The sequence below is a fragment of the Panthera pardus genome, unplaced genomic scaffold (assembly GCF_024362965.1).
Source record: "Panthera pardus isolate Hobbes unplaced genomic scaffold, ASM2436296v1 HiC_scaffold_1, whole genome shotgun sequence".
NCBI classification, from domain to species: domain Eukaryota; kingdom Metazoa; phylum Chordata; class Mammalia; order Carnivora; family Felidae; genus Panthera; species Panthera pardus.
In genome coordinates, this window is record NW_026526654.1 from 44,023,858 (window position 1) to 44,033,327 (window position 9,470).

The 9,470-nt window shown below is 34.0% G+C and overlaps 1 protein-coding gene across 2 annotated transcripts in view; it reads right to left on the bottom strand.

The window, feature by feature from the left end:
• Nucleotides 1-9,470, bottom strand: part of BORA (BORA aurora kinase A activator) — a 29,067-nt gene that overhangs the window by 18,581 nt on the left and 1,016 nt on the right. For both annotated transcript variants that reach the window (XM_053898806.1, XM_019437176.2), the window contains exons 2-5: nt 8,668-8,835; nt 6,806-6,912; nt 3,827-3,872; nt 819-900 (exon numbers count right to left, since the gene is read on the bottom strand). In XM_053898806.1, the coding sequence (XP_053754781.1) occupies nt 819-900; nt 3,827-3,872; nt 6,806-6,912; nt 8,668-8,835 (403 nt within the window). The remainder of the gene's footprint in view (nt 1-818; nt 901-3,826; nt 3,873-6,805; nt 6,913-8,667; nt 8,836-9,470) is intronic.

Here is a 9,470-nt window from a genome sequence, read left to right on the forward strand (position 1 = left end):
CAGAGGACATTGAGAGCAAATATAACCATTTCCTGGGGGTGGAAAAATATTTGAAAGATTCCTGGCTTGTCCTTCAATTTCCTTACCAATATTGCAGATAATCAGCTATATTCTTTTACCCTAGAGGTCAAGTGTCCATACCTCCTCTACCTTTATAAGAAATCAGTAAATTAGCAAAAAGCAAAGCAATTTAAGAATCTCGTTTTAGAAATTAACCTTGAAAATTGGGCAGAAATCATTAACAACTCAGTTCTTTATTCAATACCAACTATTTCTGCATCAATGAATCCTCTACAACCACCATAACTGATATTCACAACGGTCATGAAGAAAAGTTAAATCAGAATAAAATGGCCCAAAATAAGAACTCAGTACATTTTAATTATGTTTTAAACTGTAACCTTTAAAGAGTTTTTTTTTTATTAAGTTTATTTATTTGAGAAAGAGAGAAAGACTGAGCGTGTGCAAGCATGAGCAGGGGAGGGGCAGGGAAAGAGGGCTCTGTGCATTTGACAACTCTATACAACTCTGTTGTGCTGTGTTCAGAAGCATAGCTGCCATCTGTCACCATACAATACCAATACAGTATTCCTGACTGTATTCTCTATGCTGTGCCTTTTATTCTCGTGACTTGCTCATTCCTTACTTGGAAGCTTGATCCTTAAAAGGTCAAATCTTCTGGTATCCAGAAATCTAATGTGTATCAAGCCCCTTACCAAAGCAGACAAGTGGACACTTTACTATATATTGCTTTATAGTCACTGAGTTTTATGATTCTATGATTTTTATCTATTCATATGATTTTTAGTGCAACTCACATTTACTGGAATGGTACTCTGAAAGCTGTTTCCCTTCATGATCAGTCCAAGGAGAGGGTACAATGACATCTTTTGTGAAAAACTAGAAAAATTAAAGTCATACAATTAGGCGTGAATTCCTCCCAAAGTATAAAAAGTATCTGTTATTTTCAAATAATCAAATAATCACCAAACATGTTACACAGACTTTATAGTTACATTTAAAAATTTTAATACTTAAAAGCACAAATGACCAAAGGTGAAATAGAAGAAATTTACAGTATATATAGAAAGAGAAATGTTAATATTTCAACCATTTAAATATTTCAACTACTCAATATTAATCGAAGGGCTGAAAATATTTTTAATTCCTCCCAACTTGGGTGGGGGAAGGTGGGGATGACAAAAGGGAGGATGAAGAGGAAAGAAATAAATGTAGATAGATGTATACAGCTAAGCTAGTATGAATGGTGTGCTGGAACTGGCTTACACTGGCTCTCAAAATCTAGTAAGTTTTCAGGAAATTTGTGCACCAGTTGTTAAAGCTAATGTTAAAAACTTGTAAAGTTACAATTAAATAAATTATATCAAAAATAAAGGTAATATATGCCCCCACTCATTATCTGCTAATTATTTTACACTTATGAGGACCCATGCTCTTGAGATTATGTCTTTTGCATCAGTATGGTGTAACGCCCACATATACTGGTGTACCACTGCCCTTGTTTTATCATTCAGTGATGTCACGTCTCAAAACCGGGCATGGTTGGAGTATTTACACTACAGACAGCAGGAGTCTCTAAAACTCATACTCTTACCACAACCAAAGGGCCAGTTGTTAAACATTAACTGGTACACCACCGGCCAGTATACTCAAATGGAGATAAAGCATTTGGATACGTATCTTTCCTTTTTTCATCCCAGATATAAAATAAAGCCTACTACAAGATTTTCCCCTTCCGTCTCTGTTTTAGAGGGAATTCAAAACATTTTCTTTCCTGTATTTTTTTTTTACAGATGTAATTTTTTTAAAGTAATCTCTACACCCAACGTGGGACTCACCCCCAAAACATTTTCTTCATATTTTGCCATACACACGATAAAGAACTAATTTCCTTGACATGAGGAAAGATATGAAAGAAGAGGGGAAGGTGGCAAAGATTATGATATGTACAATTCCCAGAAAAAAAAAATAAAGGACCCATAGACTAATGAAGCAATGTATTTAGTTGACTCAAAATGAAAGACATACAAATCCAAATTAACAAGATGAAAATTTTAAAGTGTTAAGAATAACACAAATTAAGGGTTCAAAAATAATCAGTATTGCAGATAATGAGAAAACAGAAAGTACCATAATGCAGCCTGGAGTAAAAATTGTTACCACCTTTTGGGAGGGCAGTATAGCAAAATTTATCAAAACTGAAATTACAAACAAAGCCTCTGAATTAGCAAGTATGTTTCAATTACACAAAGATGTGTACAAGTGGGTTCACTGAACCATTATTTGCAATAGAACACCAAACACAACCTAAACATCTATCAATAGGGGCTGACTTAGGATACAACACATTCATACAAAGGAATACTACACTATTATTAAAATCAAATGTGCTAATAATAATAAAAATAAAAAATAAAAAATAGTAATAAAAAAACTAACATTATTAAGCCAAAAAAGCAAGATGTAAAACAATGCGAGAATGATGATCCTATTTATGCAAAACTGTTAAAGGCCATTGGCTATTATATATATAAAATTAATCTGAAAGTATAAATATCACAGAGTTACTTTCAGGAAGTAAGATGGGAAACAAGAAGCTCTTCGTTTTCATTTTATAATTTTTCTTTGAAGTCTAAATTTGTTTTGTTTTTACTACCTACATGTATTTATTCTTTCAAATACTTATACATTTAAAAATATTTAATTTGTTTCTGATATATTTGTTTCAGATACACTGACCCTAATCTTCAGTCTGACTTCATTTTCTTGTATTTTCTACTGAATTTCCCTTTAAAGTTGAGGATTCAAAAGGGAAAGCATATTTCCTAAAATGTTGGGAAATGGGAACCAGTCTGAGAATATCTAACTGTGGTGGAATCAAGTGATTCGATCAGAAGGCAAATTCTGAAGTTTCTGGATAAAGAAGTAAATAATGTTTGAGAGCAGTACAGTATGTGAAATGGTTTTTGAAGAAATAGGCTGTATCTGAAACACAAAGGGAAAATATCGACACTAGAAAAGTAAGTGCAGGAGGGGGAGAACATCACTGGATCTCGAAACACTCCACAGCTGAAGTCTTTGGGGTGCAGAAGGGCCAAATATAGCTAATGAATAGAGGGAAGCAGAGGTGGCTAGCAAGGGAAAAAGGAAAAATAAATGTTGCCATGACATAAAGGGAAATAACTAGATTGCTAATCCTTATTTACGCTCTAAGAGAAATTCATCAAACAAAGGAGCAAGCGAAAAACTTAGTTTATTATTTTTATTAAAAAAAACCCACAGACCCTACATTTGGAATATACTTTTTTCTGTTTTTCAGTAAGGTATTTTATTTCATGCAATATATTGTATGTCTTAAAAATTCAAATTAACAGATAAAACCATTACCAATGCCAATCTAGATTTTCAGGTCTGAAAATATTCAACTTCCTCTACATAAACTCCAACTTGAAACCAAAGCTTGTGCTCATCAGTATTCTGAAGGCACAAGGAAGACAAACTGTGCTAGGCCCGGAGAATGAAAAGACAAACGAAGTACAATATTGGCCAAAAAATCCCTTAGTCTAGGGGAGAGAAGTATTAAACCAATCATTACAATATTGTAAGCGCTCTAGGAGAGGCAGGGGAATGGATGAACAACATCGTCTTATGGGTGCACAGAAGGGAGCTTGACAAAGCTGGGGACAGGCCAGGCTGGTGGGGACCTGGAATGGCAAATGATTGAAGGAAGTCATCCTAAAAGAGGGGACATGCATGCAGAATTGACGCTTAACTGGCTTAATGATCAGTAACAGTTTTAAGTTACCTCTTCAATGGCTTTTTGTCTTTTGTCTTCCACATCTTTATCTATTCTATACAGAGATAAAGGAGAAAAATAACCATGCCATTACTTCAGCTGATTGAACATTTGAAATAATAAGCTTTCAAAGAAATACTTTCCTTCTGTTGAAAACTGGCAAATGTTAAGCTCATCTTAAAGAAAAACTGGTATCTTATCACATTAGTAAATGACAGTATTTAGATATTTGGCACTGGCTGTTAGGCTTACCTCCCTCTTTTCCATTCAGTGTAAATGGAAGAGTATTTTCTTTAAAAAGGCTTACAGTGATATAATTTTTAAATTACTAGTTACAACATAAAGTAATCTGAATAAACCTCGTCCTTTAACCATCACAAATTAAGAAGTATTTCATTCTACAGAAATCTAAAAATTGTCCAAATTCTTTTTCTTCAATTACTGCAAGTTTATCATAGCTATAATTTTAGAATGAACTCTTACTCTGAAATAGAAGAAAAGAAACGATTATCCTTACAGTTCTCAATAAAGAGGCAAAAATTTTACTTATGAAATAAAATACTGACAATGTAAAATTCTGTCCAAATGAATTTTTTTCACTTTGATACAATATGCAATATAGCAACACAAATTTATCAGCTACGTAACATGTCACGTCTCAAGTACCGGGCACAGACCTGCTAAGAACAGAGCAGTTAGCCTTGTAGGACTTCTTACATCTGTTCCAGGAGAGAACATTTGCTTTCTGTCAATAAATTAGTAAAACACTTCTTCTTTTTACAACAATTTATTTTCTCTCAAAAATTTTCATGTATATTTTTTTTTGTGTGGCTTAACAAAAATTATATAAGAATGTGTTTCAGAAACTAAAATCAAATGAGTTTTTCAAGTAAGGGAATTATGAGAAATTAGATTACAATGATAATCCACACATCTCAGCTTGAACAACAGCCATCTGGGGGGCAAATAAATCAGTTTTCTTTACCTTATCATGAACACAACCAGGTCAAAATGACAGTGCATAATAATAACAGCATGTAGTATTTAGTAAGCTCTGATTTAGTATTACCTCATTCAGAAACATTTTGCTGCTTCATCAGAGGGACTTTAAGAACCTGAAATAGTCAAGTGACTGCTAGAAGCAGTGAATATCGGTTTAGGCAAATATTGTAGAACCTGATCACGGGAGGTTCTAAGAAGTCATACAGGACAGAGTATCCTGACCATTACATCACAGAACACTGGCATGATGCATATAGGTTACTGGTATGCCTTCAATGAGTCCTGAGTCAGGGAGGGCCTTTTCGGGATTATTAACCTCCCGTATGGCCAGACTTATTTGTTTGCACTCGTCTGTCTTACAGTTATCATTTTTTATGTGTAGCGGTATCAAAAGGGTGGGAAGCACTGAAATTGGGAACTCATATTACACAGGAAGAGACACTGGAAGCCACTGTTTCTAAGAATGAATCAACACATTTTGTTGAGAATGTACTCATTATCCTCGGTAGAAGCAATAACCATACATTGAATTACAATAGTAATTAAAATTAGGGTCTTTACCACTCTTTTCCCCTCTTTTGTATTACAAATCTATCTACTGAAATACACCAAGATTCTTTCCATAAACCTACCTAAACAATACATCATTTATTAATAAATATAGAAATGCTGTGTCACACCTTTGGTTAATTGTATTGTTGACTCTCTAGATGGGAATAATAGCCTATCCTATTTCAGTAGTGCTCAACGTGCTAAATAAAGACTTCATAACTGAAAGATAATAGCTAACCATGTTTGAGTATACCAAGAGGCAAATAATAAAGCATATACTTTGCGTCAAACAAAAAAAATCAGCCTAATTTGTAACTCATTTGCTTTTAGATATTCTTTTTCTTCACCTTCTCTTCAAAACTGTTATTTACATTTAATTAAAAATTCTTTAATGCTGTCCCCATTCTTTTCCCTTTCTACTACACTTTGGATGGACATGAATTATGAGTGAATGGTCATCAAGTTACTGAGCCGAGAGAGGAAGGGGCAGAAACATCCAGACGAGTATTTGCAAAAACATCTTATCAGGTGTGCATTTTTGTGTGACTGAATTCTGAAGTTAAGAGGCAAACAATTGTCCATTATTGTGGACTGACAACACATGTACCTTGGGACTGAAAAATAAAAGCTGGTCTTACCAGTACTCAATTGTTTCAAAAATTAAAATAAAAAAAAAAAATCAAACTATAAAACTGACATTAACAAGAATCCCCCAAAACTACTGACAAAGGCTATTATTTATAATTAGAGTTTACAGTAAATCACAATCAAAAAGCTAGGTCTGTTGCACCAAAGAAGTGCACATTCTCACTACACTGGACATCATCACGCAGCACAAAACACAAGTCTGGGCCACACTATGCTTAGAAACAAGTTAAGGCTGCTCTGATTACTAGGTTGACTTCAACACGATGTAATTCAGATCCCTAAGGGTCCTATATCAAAGCTGGATAATGTCTAGAAAAGCTCTCTGTTGCTAACGGATACCCTTTCATTCAATGTGTCTTAACTTGGTAAAGGGATTTTAAGCTTCCCCAAACACAGATGGCAATGAAAGAATATTTTGCTTTACCCTACCACCAAAAAAATAAACAATACAAAAATTAATGGGAGAAGCCACAACCATGTAGAATGATACAAATTTCAAAATGTTCTTGCTTCTACCAAGTGCTGGAAAGCACAGTTGTCCCGTAAGTAGCAGAGGAAGATTATCTCTTAAAAAAAAAAAAAAAAAAGGTTCCTACTCCCTACTGTTAGCAAGGGAATCTTTCTGGATATAGTTCTTTGAATTTACTCTTCATTTAGATACAATAAATGTCTATCAAAAATTTTCCTCCCTGATATCTTTACATATAAATATATTCAATCACTGGAATTTCTGATGTCCCTTTGAAAGTATGTTATTACACTTAGACACAAGAAAAGAAAACTTACCGAGAATGACTTAAGTATAAAGCTTGACGATGAATGTCTTCTGGGTCTATTTCTACCGGATTTATTACAGCTAGTTGATCAATAGACCATCTAAATTTCCCTGGAGTCTTAACAAAAGAAAGTGAACTTATAAGTAAAAGCAAACTAAAATAGTTCATCACAATGCTAACAACTGTCAGCTTCAAAAATAATGTGAATGGTTATAATACAAAAGTATTTTAAAGCTCATATTTTAAAATTTGGCTTTACCACTAAATTAAATGGCAAATGGTAATCAAATCATAAAACCAACTGACTGGACCATATCTATTTTAAAATACCCAAATCTTCCATTTGGGTGATTTTTGAAATTACATAATAATGGAAAAAAGTCACAGTAGAATAATGAAGTATAGAAATTTCCCAATTAATACTCATCAGTGATGCAGCATGCCCAAGTAAAAATCTTTTTTAAGAGTTATCATAGGTCTTTACTTTTACTTACGAATGAAGTGAAACTAAACAAAGTACTAACTACAGAAGTGCCTACAAAGGTTCATAAAATAGTTGATCCTTAAAATAATTATGAATGGTAATCACTGCTGCTTTTCTGTAGTCAACTATCCAACTGAACCAAAAACTTATCCAAAACCTAATCTGTAATTCAGAATGCATTGTTGACAAAATCAGGCTTAAAAGGTCAACATGCCACACATTCTGGCTTTGAGGATTAAGTTGCAGCCAATCCATTATCTATTCTATATTAACATATAGCTAACATTTAATAAGGTTCAATAAAAAATCACGAGGTCAGATTCATGACTCAATATAAACTACATAACTGTAAAACTTTCCTCCACTTGGTCTTTGTTTAAGCTGGTATGAAAGTGTAGTATAAACAGCCACACACTTGGCAGTTTTTCTAGGTAATTTACTAGGTTAAGAGATTATACTTCAAAAGAACTCCAGTGTTCTTGCTCTTGTTAGGTGGCAAATAACAGCAAACATAACCTAGAGGGATGAAGTCTTCCCTAACCTCCAAGAGAGCATTTTCCCTTCCATATCACCCTTGTGTTTAACCACTAATCGTGGCACATATATTGTTTTGAAGTCCCTAGATTAGTTATGTCTATTCCTTTAGAGTAGAGGTTGGCTTCTACAATCCACAAGCTAAAAATGGTTGGAAAAACTAAAAGGATATTATCATTTCATGACATGTGAAAATTATATGAAATTTAAATGTCCATAAAGAAAGCTTTATTGAAACACAGCAAGGTCTCATTGTTTACATATTGCCTATGGTTGCTTTTGTGATACAAGGCATAGGTGACTAGTTGTAACAGCAACAAGATGACCCGCAAAGCCTAAAATATTTACTGTCTGGCCCTTGACAGAAATAGTTTGGTGATCTCTGTATTAGAATACAAGCTTCTTGAGAGTTTGTGTCTGATGACCCTGACTTGTTCTCTATGTCTAGCACTTTATCGAATACAAAGCAGCATTCAAATAGGTTTCCTGAATAAATGAGAATAGATAATTAGAGGACATAGCTTCTCCTGGAATATGGTATTAGTTACTATATCAGCAATCATACTATCTAGCTACACCTAGTTACAGGAAGCCAACATATTATCCACTGAATAAAAAAAAGGAGAAATGCTAACAACATCAAAAAAACAAAAACAAACAAAAACAAAAAAATCCACCTAGCTAACTTATTTTTAGCCCAACCACTACACTATAGTGAACATTACAACTAAAAAAGCACATTCCAGATATACGTGCTCCATGATAAATTTCTCCCTTAACTTGCTAAGAAAGATGTTTACATTGAAAATAGTTTGTAAACACTAACTTATAAATACTAGTCAAGAATAACTTACTGGTAATTTCGTTGATTTAAAAACAGAAGGACTGGAGAGCGTTTGTTCATGGAGATTAGAATAATCACCAGGACTTTCGAAAGGATTCAAAACTGGGATCCTTCCTGGAGTTTCCGGTGTTATTTGCATTTTTGATTCTTTGACATCTCCCATAGCACAGAGAGAAAACTAAAAAGAAATAAGTATGGACAATAAAACTATAAAGTTCCACATTCACTGGGACAACTAAAATGTATTCAATAAGCATATTTCGCAAAAAAAAAAAAAAAACCTCAAAATCTAACGCTCTTGGGTTTTTTAAAAAAATATAGTTTACAAAGAGGCATCACATATAGTTTCTAAAGCGATCCTTAAAATAACCTTGAAGGCTAGAGAGGTATGGTAGTAGTGATACCATTTTGCAGAAGAATTAAGCTCAGAGAAGTTAAGTGGCATATAAACAGCAGTCAGCCAAATATGAATGTGTTCAGGATCGATCTGAGGCAACTAAATGTTATCAACAGACACAAAACTCTTTTCAACTAAAGGACTTACACCTATGGTTTCTTTATTTCACATCTCGAAGCATTTTGAACAACCTTCGGATATCCCAGCAATTGCCTATTAAACTGCAGTTACTAAACAACAGTTATTTACAACAAGCAAATATGAGACGAGGAAGCCTGTGCACGGGTGCCTTTCCGCCACATTAGCACCAATCAAATAAGTATGACTGATGAGGGCTAAGAAATTAACCGCCTTTGGTTGCCTCTCCTCAAACATCCTCCTTTCGCTGACTTCCAGGATAGAAGGCGAGACTGCAT